Consider the following 17,392-nt stretch of genomic DNA (forward strand, 5'->3'; position numbering starts at 1 on the left):
ACTTAAAAGCTTGCTTGTAGTTGGACTTCACTGGTAAGGATAAACTCGAATAAATGCCATAGAAGTCCAAACATTGTCCATAGATTCCAAAACTTGAAAGAAACAAGATAAAGCTACCCAACATTATCTTTTTCTCCGTTTTTCCCTTTTATATTAGCTAGCTTCCATAGCTTTTTCAATTTCCTTTTGCCTTTAGTTGCAAAGCACCACTGTCTAATTATATTAATAGATTGTTAAAGCAAAACATGTATTTATTTACTTACTTTATTTTTTTATTGAAATTATTTTTATAAGTATTTAAATGTTTTTTTTTTTTGTTAAATTTAAAGTTGAATAGGTGTAGATATGTTGGTTTAAATTAAATGTGAGTGAGAGAAGATGAGAAGCAAGTAAGAGATATTTGATGTGAAGGGCAGGAGGCCACAAATTTACATGCACATGTTGGGGTTAGGGGACCCAATTATATTTGATATCATGTGGTGCCATTTAATCACTTATGTCCCACCCTTTCGGCCTTCCTTTGATCCACTTTTCTGTTTGTTCTTCACTTTGCACTCTTATAAGCAAGGGCCTATATATGTTTCTCTTTGTACCCTAAGATAGCTATGTCTGCCAAAAACATATCCTATTTTTCGGCTTCATCAATTGCTTTAAGCTCTCATCTTTCATTGCTTCAATTCAAATATTTATTATATTCTTTTATAAATTCTAAAATCACATTTAAATTCATTCATCTAGAAATAAATTCTAAGTTGCAAATAATCTTTTTTGAAAAATTGTCACATGTAACACAAATATTAGTGTTTTACTATTTTTAATCATTAATCTTTTTTATAAAATATATACATAATTGAAATTAATGAATAAGGTTACTGAATATTTTTTAAACACTTAAAAATTTTCAATCTTTTATCAAATTATCTAAGTATATCCTTACATTATTGATATGAGTGTACAAAATTGATGAATTAATAAAAATATTATTTATATATTAAAATTAATTATTAATATAAAAATATATTAGAAGTTTAGAACATATAATATATATTAAAAATATGTTAAATATACATTATATATTATTTGATATTTAATTTTTTATATAGATGAATTAAATTACTTATGGCAGGGTACGGTTATGCATGGGCGTTGATTAGGCTTGAATTTGGTTGAAATAAATAAGTTGTGGGATTTCAATAATGATTATGTCAAAAAAAGCAGCTTCATTTATTTGTGGCCAGAACATTCTTAAATCTTAATTCTGAGAGAAGAGTAATATGAATGAAGTGGACAAGTATAGCTATATAGGTTAGGGTAGGCTCTATACAATTAATGTGTAAATTTCGATTGTTAAAATTTGTATTAGGTAGTGTATAAGATGAGTTCAAATTGAGTTAAAACCTGATGCCTTATTTCTTTAATTAAAGACTGCTAATAATAATAATAATAATAATAATAATGTAATTCTGAACTAATGCGGGTTAGTTAAAGCAAGGTTTTGAGTTCGAGACCTTCTAAATATTACAATAACAACAAAGTCTTGTTCTATTAAGTGAAGTTGGCTACATAAATCAAAGGGTTAAATATAATTTTAGTCTCTAACATAAAAACAAAAAATTTATTTCGTTCCTGGCTTTTTTTCCGCTACAAAATGATCCCAAAAATTTTACTTAATTTTAAAATCGTCATTTTAACTAAATTTTTTATTTTTATTTTTAAAATATCCTTAATTAAAAAAATTAAAATATTAAAAAAAAACACGGATTAATGGGGGGAAGGAAGGGGAAACGGTATCCATAGCTGGAGGGGTGGGGAAGAAGAGGGGGAAGGGCCACTGTTGTCGCTCCTCGCCGCCGCCACTCCTACCCTCGTCGTTCGGTCCTCGCTACTGGATCTCACTGCGAGGGACGAGCCGTTTCTGCTCCTTCTCCTCGCCCTCACCGACGTTGTCGTCTCGCAGCACCTTGTCTCGTCGCCACCTCGCCCTCGTCGTTTGGTCCTTGCTGTTGGATCTCACCGCGAGGGTCGAGCCGTTTTTGCTCCTCTTCCTCGCCCTCGCTGACGTCGTCGCCTCGCCTTGGTCGCCGCCGCCTCGCCCTCGTCGTTGTCTCGCTGCACCTCCTCCTCACCGGATTCTAATGATAATGACGACGATGATGATGATTTTTTGAGTTTTGGGTTCTTGTTTTTTTTAGTTTGAGTTTTGTGTTTGTTTTTCTGAGTTTGAGTTCTGGATCTTGAGTTCTGGGTTCTGATGATGATGACGATGATGATTTTCTGAGTTATGAGTTCTTGCTATTTTTAGTTCAAGTTCTGGGTTTGTTTTTCTGAGTTTGAGTTCTGGATCCTGAGTTCTGAGTTCTGATGATGATGACAATGATGATGATGATTTTCTAAATTCTAAGTTCTTGTTTTTTTTAGTTTGAGTTCTGCGTTTGTTTTTCTGAGTTTGAGTTCTGGATTCTGAATTCTGGGTTCTAATGATGATGATGATTTTCTGAATTCTGGTTGGTATGATGCAGATGGTGATGGAGTGGCAGTGGGTGGGGGGTGGTGGTGGTGGGTTCTGGTAGTGAGTTCTTATGATTCCATTATCCACTGTTTTGATGATGGTGGTGGTGGTGGTGGTGGTGGTGGTGGTGGTGGTGGGTTTTGGTTCAACTTCGCTTCTAGTTAGGGACCAAAATCGTACTTAACCCTAAATCAAACGATGTCATTGAGCTCTGTCATGTATTATATCTACAGAGAAACTGTTTATATGTAGATCTCGTTTGACCACATCATGGATGGTCTTCTTATTAGATCTTCCTCTACCTCTCACCCCTTATTCATCTTCCATTTCATCCACTTTTCTGACTGGGTGTTCTGTTGGTCTTCTTTCTATATGTTCAAACCACCTGAGACGCGATTCTACCATCTTTTCTACAATGGGTGTTACTCCAACTCTCTCTCTTATATCCTCGTTCCTTATTTTAATCCAATCGCGTATAACTACTTATCCATCTCAACATCTTCATCTTTGCCATACTCAGCTTATGTTCGTGCTCCCCTTTGGCCGCCCAACACTTCGTACCATAAAATATAGCTGGTTTTATGGCAGTGCGATAGAATTTTTTTTTTAGTTTAAAAAGCATTTTTTTTATCACATATAAAACTAGATACATTCTACTATTTTGACCAACCTACTTGGATCTTATAATTTACATCCTGTTTAATCTTTTTCATTATCCTATATGATAGACCCAAAATTTTGAGTTCGGGACCTTATAAATACAACTACATATATTGTATTCTAAAACTCACCCATCATAATCAAATTAAATGTTCAATTGGATAAGTATTTCAGGACATCCATATGTTTAATACGTAATGGGTATTTTACTATATATTTTGGATAATTTTTAGACCAATTTATAGGTGTGTAGTAGTGCTTGTGGCAGGCATTGTAATAAATTAATTGTGAGCAGTGCGTCCGTACAGTCACTGAAATTGTTGTCCAATTAATATAATCAATTTGCTACAATGCAACAACTCTACAATTATGGGAGGGAAGTACTATCCTTAGTAGTATTAAAATTAAAAAGGCAGCTTTAAACATTTCTCGCTAAAAATAATGTGAAGTGCACCACCTTTATTGACATATATCTAAAAAAGAAAAAGACAAGCAAGAAGTCTATACAACTTTTTTGGTAATTTGGAGCATAGCAACATATAATTGGTTGATTGATAGTGCGAATGCAATAGGATAATATTAATTTAAGAATATTATTCTTATATCAAAATCAACTATTAAAATTAATTATTAACATATTTATGTATAAATATATATGCAAGTTAATTTTATTTTTAATATATATTTATATTCTAATATTTATTTTATACGAATAATTTATTTTAATAATTAATTTTAGTGTATACATAATATAATAAATACGCACTTTACACTCTACTTAAAGCACTTTACACTCTACTTAAAGCCTAAAGGTTCTTAATTCACTGTTTTCATTGAGATTCGAATCCTGGGATGTGGTCTATGAGACTTACATATTTATACTAGCTTCGGAGCCACACCACACTAAGCCAAGTTCGTTAAATATCTTTTATTTTATCAAAGTTAAATATTTTTATGGGTAGTCAAATTAATCTCTGAATTTAAATTTATTTTTAATTTTTTTAATTAAATTAATCATTCAATGATTACGAATTAATCATATTTGTCATTCAATTATTCCATCATAATTTTCGTCAACGATTAATGATGTGAAATATTAACTGATAGCATACATGACACATAACATGTTCAATTGTGTTGACTAAATATATTTATAAAAATCTATCAATTTAGCAAGGTTCTAAAAATCGGTTCGGACCGGCCGGTCAAACCGGTTGAACTGTGAACCGAACAGAAAGCCGACTCGGATAGTCAGTAAAACCGGAGAATTTGAAAATCGCAATTGAACCGGTGATCCGGCCAGGAACCGGTCGGTCGAACCGAACCGTGATCCGGCCGGTTTTTTGAGGGGAGAACGAAACGCTGTCGTTTCAGCTGCGGATATGCACATAGCCCTAACCCCATCCTCCCTTGCCAGATGCCCAGATCCAAATTCCACTCATTCCAGAACTCTGCCTCTCTCACACTCAGTCCAAGGTAGGGCTCCTCTTAATCGATCTCCTGGCCGTATCTCACCTCCGTCCAGCCACCGCCTCGTGCCGCCGCCGTCGTTCCTTTGAGCAGCCACCGTCTGCTCGCTCACTCTCTCTCCATCGCGCAGCAGCCATCAATATCAACCTTCCCTTCCATCGCGCAGCCATCGCAACCTTCCTCCGTCGCGTGGCCACGCCGCCGCCGAAGGTGCTCCTCCGCAACCACTGTCCCGTTCGAAGGTTCTCCACCACTGCTCCTTGTCTTGGTCACTCGGTGTCTCTGTCTCCATCTTGCATGCTCTGTTGAAGGCTTCTTATAGGTAATTTTTTTTTATTAACTATGAATCTATGATTATGATCGAACCATTGTTTGATTCTGTGAAGCTCTGTGAACTGTGAAGTCAGTGAAGTGTGAAGCTCCGTGAATAATTTTTTATTAACTATGATTGAATAATTGTTTGTTTCTTCTAGCTTCTAGTTCTAGGTAATTTTTTTATTAACTATGTTTAGTCTCTTGTTGAACTGCCAGTGCTGCTACCTCTGTTGCTGTTTCTGTCGTGCCTTACCATCTTGTTACCACTGATTTTATCTGCCCTCATTCTTGTTCTACTTCAAAATCATGCTAAATTTGTGAGTGTCCATCCTTTTTGAATATGTTTATAAATAATAAGATTAGGCATTGATTTTTCTAATTATGGTTTTGGTCTGTATTTGATGATGTTCAAATTTCAAGATTTTGTTACTGGCTCCTGAAAGTTGGATTTATTTTTCTAATATTCTTAACATCAGAAAGATTTGGAAGAGTTTGTTACTCTTTATTAAGAATGTGCTGAAACTTTGTTAACATTTGGCTGAAAATTTTGTTATGAGTTAGATAGTTAGATATATAGATGGGATATGCCAAACTGAAACTTGAAGGTAGAGAATGTTTCTTATGTCCAGTTGCTTATAGGGAGTAAAAATGGCATGTTACCTCAGAAACTGTAAATTCTGAAACTGTGAACTCTGAAACTGTAAATTCTGAAACTGTAAACTTTGTCTCCCTGTTTTATTTTTCTTTGAACTGTGTAGTGTGAAACTGTGAACTGATTCAACTGATCCTACTAAACTGAACTGTGAACTTTGGTTAATAACTGTTGTTTACTGATTACTGAATTGATTTTGCTTTGTTTAGTGAACTGGATTTTGTTGTTTGTTGAATAATTTTGTTTAATTTTGGATGTTGTTTGTTGTGAACTTGAGAGTTGTTGGTTCTGCACTGATTTACAATTTTTTTTAATTCTAGTTTTTGCTAATGTAGGTGATGAAGCCGATGATGCAGACTGGAACTTTGTTCGCTCTGTGAGAGTTAAAACATTACATATCAGTTCTCCTATCTTAGCTGCTAAAAGTCCCTATTTCTACGAGGTAGATTTTCTTTTGTCCTGATTAATTTTGCTAAAAATATTTTTAATTGCTTAGAGCTGTTTGTGTTATCTTATATTCCAGGAACCGTGAATTTTTTTTATTAATCTTTTTTTGTATTTGGGATTCACTATTTTTTCTTGTACATCCTTTTTGTTTGCTGGTGAAATTTTCATTTTCAATATCTGTCCATTCTTTTGTAGAACACTTGTTTCTTTTCATGCCATTCTGCATGCTTTTCTGTGCAATGTTGCTTTTTTCTTTGAATGTTAACTCATGTTATTTGTGCAGGTATCAAGAAGAGCTTATGACCTTGCCATTAGCTGGTATAGAAGCAGTAATTTCTAGTGATGATCTTCAAGTTGCCATTTTATGTTTGATTGGTTGTTTTGTTATTTGACTTTTGAATTTATATTTGAATGAGATTATAGTTTATGTAATACTTTTAATTTGAATGATATTTTAAAGTTTACATTAGACTATAATTATATTTTAATGTGTTTATTTATATTTTATTTATTATTTTATTATAAAACGGTTTTTTCGGTTCAACCACGGTCGAACCGGTTGAACCTATAAACCAGTGAACCAGTAGCTAGAGCGGTTCGATGGCCGGTTTGGTTCTCAGAACCTTGCAATTTAATCACTAGGTCACATTTAGAATAGGATTTTTGTAATTGGAGAAAATGACTAAATTGATAAATTTTCATAAATATATTTGGTTAATATCCAATTAGACATATCAGGTATTATATATGTTATCAATTAACGTTTTACAACATTAATCTTTGAAAAAAATTGTTAATCGAATAGCTGGAGAACAAATATGATTAATTGGTAATCTCTGAAGGACTAATTTAATTGAAAAAAATTTCAAGAATAAATTTAAAAAATATTTTATTTTTTAAGGACTAATTTAATTATTAACTCATCTTTTATCACTTGTTTTTATGTTTTCTTCTTTTTTTTTTGTAATGACTTGTTTTTATGCTTTCGGTCAACCAAACTGTCACAGTTCTAAGTATGGGCCAAACCTCTAATATCTGGGCTCAAGCCTTTTTTCAATATCGGCTTCCATTTATTGATAAACTATTAACACTTTTACCAAAAGTCACTATTGACCCAAATCTTTAATATTGCGTCTAACAAGTAACAACAAATATTTGTTGTTTTTACCAAAAAAAAAACCCAAATATTTGTTGTTTAAAATAAAAACAGCAACTAACCAAATTGGGTTGGTATAGTGATTAGCTCATTAGTCCGCTTAAACAAGGTCGGAGATTCGAATCCCGCCTTGTGCATGCAGCAACCCATTGGCCAACGACAAACCCTTAAATAGAGCTCAGTACCGCGACAGATTAGTCCTTGGTCTGTCGGGCCGAGGATACCGTGGGAGAAAAAAAAGCAGCAACTAATATTTATAGTTGTAGTCTTGTAAAATCTATGAAGCACGGGCACTTTATTGAATTGCCGTGTTTGCGTGTCGGATACATTTCGGACACGACACTCGTCCGATACGCGTGTCTGCTGTGTCAAATCGTGTCTTAATAAAAAAATAAAAAATTCTTGCGTGTCCAATCTTATTCTTAACATATATTTTTGAAATAAATTTAGATATAGTATATATTATTATTTATTAAAATAAAAAGATATTTTAAATATTTGATATAATTAAAATAAGACATTAAAAATTATTAAAAAATTAATTTATATTTTAATATCAATAAAATATTAAAATATCATTACGATTTATCTAAAAAATACTTTATATTTTATATGTATACGTGTCTCGTGTCTTATAAGATTTTAAAATGTGTGTGTCGACATATTCCATGTCGTGTCGTGTCCCGTGTCCGTGTCAATGTCCGTACATCATAATGTAGAATCCTTTTCAATATTGTGCCACATGCTAGATTGTTATAATCCATAAGCTGATTTCTCTCTCTTTTATTTTTTTCGGGTAAGGACTAGGGATAAACTGATTTCTTTAATTTGCAGCACTATGGTGTTAGAGGAGTGGTTCATGGAGATCGCACATTGTTGAATTTGGGAGATTTGTATTTTTTTTTGTTTTTGTTAGACAACGGAGCTTAAAAGCCCAATAAAACTACTAGAAGGCTACTCGGGGCATAAAAACCCTAACCTTGGCCCAGGATTTTTTTTATAAAAAAAAAATTATTATTTCCAGACAAAAAAAAAAACAATATAACCAAATTGGGTTGGTCTAATAGTTAGCTCATTAGTTCGCTTAACCAAGTGTTGGGGGTTCGAATTCTGCCTTGTGCATGCAGCAACTCATTGGCCAACGACAAACCCTTAAATGGAGCTCAGTACCGCGGCGGATTAGTCCTTGGCCTGTCGGATTGGGGGATACCATGGGAAACAAAAAAAAGCAATATTATTTACCAAAATAGATTTTTTTTTGGATATTGCATACAATTCACCAAATGAGTAGACGAACTGTGTTCCCCCAATAATTAGATAAATTGCTCCTCAACCGTGGCGAATTAGTTACAACCCAACTTGATATAATTTAGTACAATTTGAAATGTATTGATATAATTGTAAGAATATTTCTCCAACAGTGGAGCCTTACGCTCTCCAACAGTGGAGCTGTTCTGCTCCGACAAGCAGAGCCATTGATCAATCAACTTCTCAAATCTAGTTCAGTTATAAATATGAAGACAATCATAAATCAACCAAGGGAGAAGCAACAATACAAGAAATACAAATCAACAAGGCAAGTCATGGAAGGCATCGAAAATGTAGGCATGGAAGGAGATGTTCTAGACTTGGAGGAGTCTCCAGCTCAACAAGGCGATAATTCAGACCAGAAACTAGTCGGCCGAGTACTAACAAGAAAGGTGGTAAATACGATCATAGTGCGTAAAACGATTTTCAATATGTGGAGGGATCTACAGGGGCTGGTAATCACCAATGTAGGACCAAACTCCTTCATCTTAAACTTCAAAAGTTAGGGGAAAGCAAGAAGAGCGTATGATGGTGGACAATAGAGAATAGAAGAACATATGTTGAGTCTGCAGTGGTGGAGCTCAAACCTGTCCATCGATGAGGTAATCAATAATCAGCTTCCTATTTGGATTTAAATACATGGGCTACCTTATGATAAAATTAATATAAAGAATACTGAAAAAATAGGAGCAATAGTAGGGAGAGTTATAAGTGTTGAGAATCCTTTTGTTGAAGGAAACATGCTCAGATCCTTGTTGAGAGTCAGAGTAGAGATAAATGTTCAAACACCTCTGAAAACGTTATTTTGGTTTAAAAGAGATGATGGGAGTCATTCATGGTCTGAGTTCAAATATGAAAAATTGTATGATTACTGTTACAAATGTGGAAAAATTGGGCATGTCAAAAGAGCATGTGTTGAAGAGCTGGTTATGTCATTAGTAAACCCAGCTATTCCTAAATATGGATCAGAACTTACAACTCAGGGGCTGAGGTCAATAGAGAATGAGGCAAGAAAGGCAGGAATTAGGAGGAGAAAGGAAGAACACAATAACTAGGTGGAAGAATTATGGGAGGCGCGTGAAAGAAGTTTGCAAGGGAGAGAGTGGCTGAAAAGACAATCATAGAGGGGAGAAAAGAGGGTCAAATCAAGGGAGTGTAAGAAGTTCTCAAGCCAGTGCCACAGCGAAATCTTGGGGCAGGTTAGTAAATTCACAGGAGCAAATAGGAGGGAGACAAGTGGCAACACAGGAAGCTCAAGATCAAGATGAAGGGGCTGATGACGAATAAATGAACGGTGATGAAGACGACAATATATTGAACCTAGGTGATGGGACAGCAAACTAGGAAAAAGGGCAAAAGAAAAAGGATATTCTAGAAAATCAACAAACCAGTAAATTAGTAGCAATGGAAAATGTAAACGATGTCAGAAAATCAGGAAAGGATGGGGAGAATGAGAAGGAAAGCAACAAGATTCCTAGGAGGTATAGAGAGAAAGGTGGTCCAAATAGGAGAAGAATGGACAGCACAAATAAAAAAGACATGGGCTTTCATCAACCAAAGGCCCAACAGGGATAGAGAGCAAATTAAAAGTGGGCCAACCGAAAAAGAGAAGAACCTTATTATTCGACAATTATTGAAGGAATTTAACAAAAAGATGGTTGAAGAAAAAAGGAAGAGAAATACATAAGAGGAAGTGGAAGAGGAAGCCTAAAATAGAAATAACATGGAAGTTGATGGGATAGTAAGTCAATATCAGAATAGGGAGAAAGAGCCAGAACAGAATAGCAAACAGCTAGTCACAGAAAGCGATGGAGGGTTCTATTATGTAGAACTAGCTGATGAAGAAGAAGAACTAGAGCAGGAAAATAACAAAGCAATTGTAGTGATCAAGAAATATGAAACAGAACTTGCTCGAAGAATGGAGGAAAAGCTGAAACTAAAAAGAAGAAGAGAAGACGACCAGCGGGGACAGACTAAAAATTTTCTGAAAGAAGAAGAGGAAGTTGCGCAGGTGTGGAGGGCTAGCAAGAAAAACAAAGTGGTCGGAGACTTCATGGAAGGGATAGCTAATGAAGAAGAATCACAGATCAAAGGAGACAACTTGGGAAACTCAATGGCTGAGGAGGTGGGCCTACACATGCCCCCATCTCAACCATGAGTGTGATAAGTTGGAACTGCCGTGGGATGCGGCTCCGCGACAGTTTCTGAACTGCACAACATGGGCAAAGAAATAAAACCTACAAAAGTATTCTTAATAGAGACTAGAGCTAGAAAAGGAACTATTGTTAGCGAGATGGGTTTCGCGGAAAGCTCAGCAAAATACAGTCCCGACAGTGAAACTTCCACGGGGCTGCTAGTGCTCAAAGTTCCGGTTCTCACGCTGGTACTGCAAAGAGGAAGACGCTTCAGAACATGCAAATTTCAGCCTTTTCTCTCATGCAAACAGATGGAGAGTTTCAGTGGATATCGGATCGATTAGGGACAGGAGTTCTTTGTTTTTTGGCCTAAACTGGTTTGTTGGCCCAGGTCTCTGTCCAAAAAAAAAATTTGATATATTTTTATTTTTTAATTAATTTAATTTTATTTAAATATTTTAAAATTACTAAATTTTGAATCAAAATTTAAATAAATAAAAATTTAAATTAATAATTAAATTTATTTTGATAAAAATAAATATACTTATATTATTGTACTTTTATAATTAATTATATTAATTTGATTTTGAAAAAAAATGTTTGAAACAATTAATTTTAAATTAAAAAATAAATATCCTTGTATTATTTTTAAATTATAAATTTTAATTTAAAAATTTAACATTAATACAAGTGTGTTTTTTTTAATTATTAATTTAATACAATACGGTACGCTTATTTAAATAAAAAATAAAAAATATGAGTATGTTTAATTAAATTTAGTAATTTAAAATTTAAAAATAATACTAGTTTTTTTATTTTTAAATTTAAATTTAACTATTTCAAACATTTAATTCTTTTAAAACCGAATAAATATAATTAATTTAATGATATGAGTATCACATTAGGTTGTAGAACACATCATTTGTCTAATCACTAAAAAATAAAAATACTATTTATATATTAAAATTAATTATTAAAATTAGTTAATAATATATTATATATATATTAATTTATTTTTAATATATATTTATATTTTAATATATATTTTATACTAATAACTAATTTTAATATATACTTAGTATAGGTGACCGAAAAAACTACTTGAAGAGTAGTTTGCCTATTCATTCATTGGGCGAATTACATGTAATATCCAAAAAAAAATCGTATAGTAATAAATAATATTATTTTATTTTTTTTTTGAAAATAATAATTTTTTTATGATATAAATAATAAATTTTTTTAATTTGTAAAAACAAAACCCTCTTGGCCCACGTCCTAATAGATTTCTTCGCAATTGGACTGGTGGCCCACAACCTTGGCCCTTTTAGTTCTTACAACCCCAAGAAATTCAGGATTTATGGTCTATCATTCTATAATTTTTGGAATTCTTTTTGTTCAAAGAAAATTGGACTGCGCATATATATTAATCAGAAATGAGTCTAATACAAACCTCACACTATCTTGAAGTTTGTGTTGAAAAATTCTTATTTGCTATTAAAAGAATTTTTTATAATTAAGAATGTCTGGAACACAAGAATACTTATATAAGTAATACGGATATTCTCTCATTTCACGTGCTACCTTTCATTCTTGGCTACATTTTAAAAATAACTTGCACACGTAAGCAACTTTTTCAAATGTTTTGAAACATATATTTTCTATTTGGAAAATAAAACTCATGAATTGTAGAATTGATTTCGATCCCTCACATGACAGTCCACATTCTGCGCTAATTGGCTTTACCTATATATATAATCGTCATGGTCTCATGAAATATAGCCAAATTTGTTTGGCAGAATAGGATTCAATTTATCTCATACCCGAAAACAAATAGCTAATCATCTTTGCCCTTCAAATAAATATCTACTAATCATGCACGTTTAATCTTATATTTTGTAGTTGAACGAAATTCCAATATAATGACCTCCACACTTTTCGGTTAAAACTGCCTCAGAAAGTGTAACACTTAGTGCGTTGGTGATTTGGTGTTGCATAAGAGACAAACAGACTCAAAATTTGAAAGTACTTGGGTTTGAATTTTCATCTACGCATAAGATTTCACGGTGTCACTCCTTAAAACAGTTACATGAATGTGTCACTTCCCCCAACAACCAAGCTACTTTTCTTGTCTCAAAAATGGCCTTATAAAAAAAATTCTTTGCTAATAAGGTATTGCATGAACAAAACAAAATCCAACCCTGTTGTTTATTTAAGCAGATAAATAAGCTAACCTCCAAATCGACCCAAAAAAGAAAACAAGAAATAACAACCCCATGTCATGTGAGTGGCATGAATCATGATCCTTAATAAAGATTTGATGAGAGAGAGAGAGAGGTTGATGATGTGTGTTCAACAGTTGCCCATCTTGAATGCACATTTGGGAATCAGTTGCTGAATTTGTGCCCGAGTTATTGCAATGGCAGGCCCATGAGAAAACGATGTTCCAAACACAGTTCCCATTCCCAAACCCCCAACCCTCTTTATTTTCTTTTTTAGCTATCCTCATCAATTTCATCATCATACCCCAAAATAGTCCAAGAAATCCTCTTTTATGTAGCGACAAACTTAAACAACCATTCCTTCAACCCAAACTAGAAACACACATCTTTCAAACATAAATAACTCCCCCCCAGCTATCTACATTATTCCACACCCTAAATAATCCTTTCTTTAACTAATTAGCCAAATATTCTCTGTAGAACATTTAATAAATCATTAACAATGAATTAAAATTAAAATGAAATTGAACTATAAATAGAGGTAGTAGGGGAAGAGGGGGAAGGGGGGGGGTCCTCATGTGAGTCAGAAATGAAAATCACAAGAGAGAAAAGGTTTGATATATGTTAATAAGAGAAGTGACGCAATGAGGTACACAGTCACCAAACTGAAGCAAAGTATCCTTTCTGTTTACCTCGAATGGCTTCTAAGCAAATGTTGGACCACACCTATATTGAGAATCCTCCGCTGGAAATAAAGGCTTGCAGCTTTTTTTTTCTTTTTTTTCTTTTTTTTTTTTGGGTTCTAAATTTCTAATAAATATAAAAAGAAACTTTGGTTTCATTCATGTTGTGGCTCCTACTCCAAGGAAGTCAATAAATAACGGAGGCTCTGGGATTGTTGTTGGGGGGTCACTGGCTTCTTCATGATCTCTGTGTTGTTGTTCTGCCATGGATGATAGTGAAGGATCACTGCCTAGCACCTGTGCTACTGTGGTGCTTGAATTTGATGAGAAGCTGTAAAAATTCTTGTTATGGTTGTTGTTTTGATGCTGTTGCACTGATGGCATCATCATCATCATATACTGATGATTAGGATAACGAGTGTAGTAAGCATGATTATTATTATGTGCTTGCTGCTGATTATAATGATGATGATGATTACTTCCATAATAATACTCTCCTCCTACCATCTCACTAGTATTATTATTATTGCCTCTACCTCCTGCATTAGTTAATTCAACAATCAAAGATTAACTTGGTTGAAGTAGCTAGTGTGAGAGATAGAGCAACAGAAAAAGACACATACCAGAGAAGAAATTGAAGGTGGAAGAAGAAGAGGAAGCAACAGCAGCATAAGGCTTATTATTGGCACCAAAGTCAAGAACACCACCATGAAACGGTAGTGATGAGAAGCCAGCCACAAAACAGTGTGGTGGTGGTGATGATTCTGATGATACATTATTATTATTATTATTACTATTATGGTCAATTCTTCTGTAAAAGTTGTTTGATTGTGTGAGCCTTCTTCTCCTATAAGCACTGGATTGTTCCCTATACTTTCTAGCCATAATAACATGCCAATGATTCTTAACCGCGTTATCGGTTCTTCCAGGGAACAACCTTGCAATCATGGCCCATTTGTTGCCATAAATCCTATGAGCCTGCATCAGCCTCTCTTCCTCTTCTTCACTGAAAGCTCTCCTCGTTATTCTCGGATCAAGCTGGTTGAACCATCTCAGTCTACAACTCTTCCCTTCAATTCACAAAACAACAAACGTCTTCAATAATATTATAATATCATGTGTATACATCTATATCTATCTATATATATATATATACCTGATCTTCCTTCTAGCTTTTCAGCTATGAGGTTCCAGTTCTGAGGGCCGTAAAGAGCAACAAGCTCCTTCAGTTTTGAATCTTCTGCTGGTCTCCAGTGACCTCTTGCACAAAGCTTTGACTGTCCGCTACTACTCTCTCCCTCTTTATTATTAGGGTTGTTGTTGTTGTTATTGTTTTCTCCAATAACCCCATTATCTTCGCTGCTATCAGAACCTTTTGTAGTACCCTCCGCAAGATCACTGTTGTGAGTGGGGTGCTCCTCATAGGGGAAGCCCCAGCTGGCTGCGGAGGGGGTGAGAGTGTAGTTGGAGCAAAGAGAAAGAGAAGCCATGTCTTCATAAACCATCCCCATTGAATTACTGGTATTTTGCTGTGATGAGGAAGAGTATATAAAGCTAGATGGGCATGAGTTCATATTAGTGTATAAGGAAGCACTCAAAGGGTTTTTGACATGACAGGCAGTAGTGAATGAAGAAGAAGAAGAAGAAGAAGAAGGAAAGTAAATTAAACAACTGAAAACAGCAAAAGTAGTTTCCAAGTTTTGGAGGGTTTTTCAAACACATACCCACACGGATTCTTCAGAGTTGTGAAACCATTGGTTCAAGAAAGAGATGAAGTAGTTAAGAAAAAGAGAAAGAGAGTGAAGGATAGACACAGATGGATGTGTGATTTTTCTTTTAAAACCAGTTGCTGTCATTATGTTAGTATTTATTCTCTCCCTTTTAACAAATCATCACACAACACAACTTCTCTCTCTTCTCACACGTGTGAGAGTGAGAGTCTCTCTCTCTCTCTCTCTATAAAGAAAGAAAGTAATGTGATGGGGGGCTGCTTCCTGCTAACTTGAACTTGTGCACCATCAGGGGCACCTTTCTTGTCATGCATCAATATTCAAATTACTAGGCATATTATAGATTAGATTAAATTGAAAAATGAAAGTTATAATTGAGGAGGTAGGGTGGTAGTTGCAAGAGAAGAGGGGAGGTAGGGTAGTAAATGATGGTATGATATGATATGATAGCATTTTTGATGTCTCTGCATCTGTCCAAGTCACAATCAGGATCAGTGTAGCATGCAGCAAGTGTATGTGAATGTGTTTGTGTCATGTTGATGTTTGTATTAACTTAACTGGACGCACTTGTGTGGGTGGAGGGGTTTCTTTAACCTTGGTTTCAGTTGATGAGTTAACCGACTGAAGTCGACCCAACAACTAAACACTTTGGGTAACTAATTACTCCATCCATCTCACTCCTCTTCCTCCCTTCTCTAACTAATTTTAACACCTCCCAAACTCATTAATGCATTATGCACCCCCCCCCCCCCCCTTCTCTAATTATATTCATGCTTTTTTCTCTTATTTTTTCAAGACCAAATTGTTGAATGCAATTGCACTACTATTCACTTCTTTTAATTTTTTGAATATAAGATATGCCTATATAAAATAATAAATATAAAAGATAAAAATATGACTTTAGTGAATATATAAATTTTATGTCTTCTCATCATATATTGAATACGTAAAATATAAGTTTAATTTTTTGGTTTCCTAATAAAATAATTTATAGTTTTATACATATCTTCTCTCAATCACATTCTCTTTTATAACTATTTACAAAGTAAGTATGAAAATTCGTTATTAATTTTTTTTTACCAAAGATAGGAGACTCGAACTCGCAACCTCTTAATTGAGTATGAAAAGACTATGCCATTTGAGCTATTATTTATTGGCAAAAATTCGTTATTAATTATTTTCAGTAAAATAATGACATATAATTAAATATACGTATAGAATTATTGCTATTAATTAACGATGTGCAAATGTTATTCTTTGAAAAAAAAACACATAGTAAAGAAAAAAAATATGAAGATATAAAAGTATTTTCTTCTTTTTTTTTGAGTAAATAGTTATCTCAATAATATTCTTAATATTAGATTAAATGAAATATGAATAGGTTTTGACGGTAACAATTATAGCCTTCAGTAACTGCAATTAATTAAGATAACAGTGAGCTTGAAAGAGCCGTTAAATGTTTAAATAGTTGGGGAGTTGCTAGTTGCTACACTTAGTTGATTGAATTCCTAAATCCTATATATTCATTCCATCGTAGCTGCTTTGTACTGATTTTAGATCTTGGAAGATTATTTTGTCCTTTACTCCTTTTTATGCGCCTTATTGCTTTCATATTTCCATCGTGGCCAAACAGCATGATAGTAGCAATGTATATATTCCACTTCAATTTCATGGTTTTTATGTACTTGCGGAAATTAAGTCCAAACTTATTGATAAGGCACTGCCACTAATTAATTATCAAACAAAAATTTGGGCAACTGAACTATTATTCCGTGCGTTTTAGAATAACCAAATAAATAAAGACATTCCCCTATACCATGGACTTACGTACAATTACTATAATACCTTGGCTAATTATCCAAACTAGCTCCTTAAGTTTTTATTTGGTCCATTGGCTTTGATTTAATAATATTTTAATAAAAACCCTTGTTGCTAGTGCTGCTAATAATAATAGTCATAAAATTACTCTATGTATATTAAAAATTAATTATCAGATCAAATATTATATATTTAGGTATATATATATATATATTAATTCACACTTTTTTAATTAAATAAGTAATTATCAGAATAATTAAATTTATAATAAATAATTAAATTTGTTTATA

At 33.7% G+C, this 17,392-nt stretch overlaps 1 protein-coding gene across 1 annotated transcript; it reads right to left on the reverse strand.

Annotated features, from left to right (window-relative positions):
- Positions 1-13,558: 13,558 nt before the first annotated feature.
- LOC130967164 (transcription factor MYB117-like) lies at positions 13,559-15,065 on the reverse strand. Its single transcript, XM_057891984.1, has 3 exons — positions 14,711-15,065; positions 14,178-14,624; positions 13,559-14,093 (listed from the first exon to the last, which is right to left on the reverse strand). The coding sequence occupies exons 1-3, from the start codon at positions 15,063-15,065 to the stop codon at positions 13,714-13,716; spliced, it is 1,182 nt and encodes a 393-aa protein (XP_057747967.1). The 3' UTR covers positions 13,559-13,713.
- Positions 15,066-17,392: the final 2,327 nt, after the last annotated feature.

Source organism: Arachis stenosperma, chromosome 3 (assembly GCF_014773155.1).
Source record: "Arachis stenosperma cultivar V10309 chromosome 3, arast.V10309.gnm1.PFL2, whole genome shotgun sequence".
In the NCBI taxonomy this organism is placed as follows: domain Eukaryota; kingdom Viridiplantae; phylum Streptophyta; class Magnoliopsida; order Fabales; family Fabaceae; genus Arachis; species Arachis stenosperma.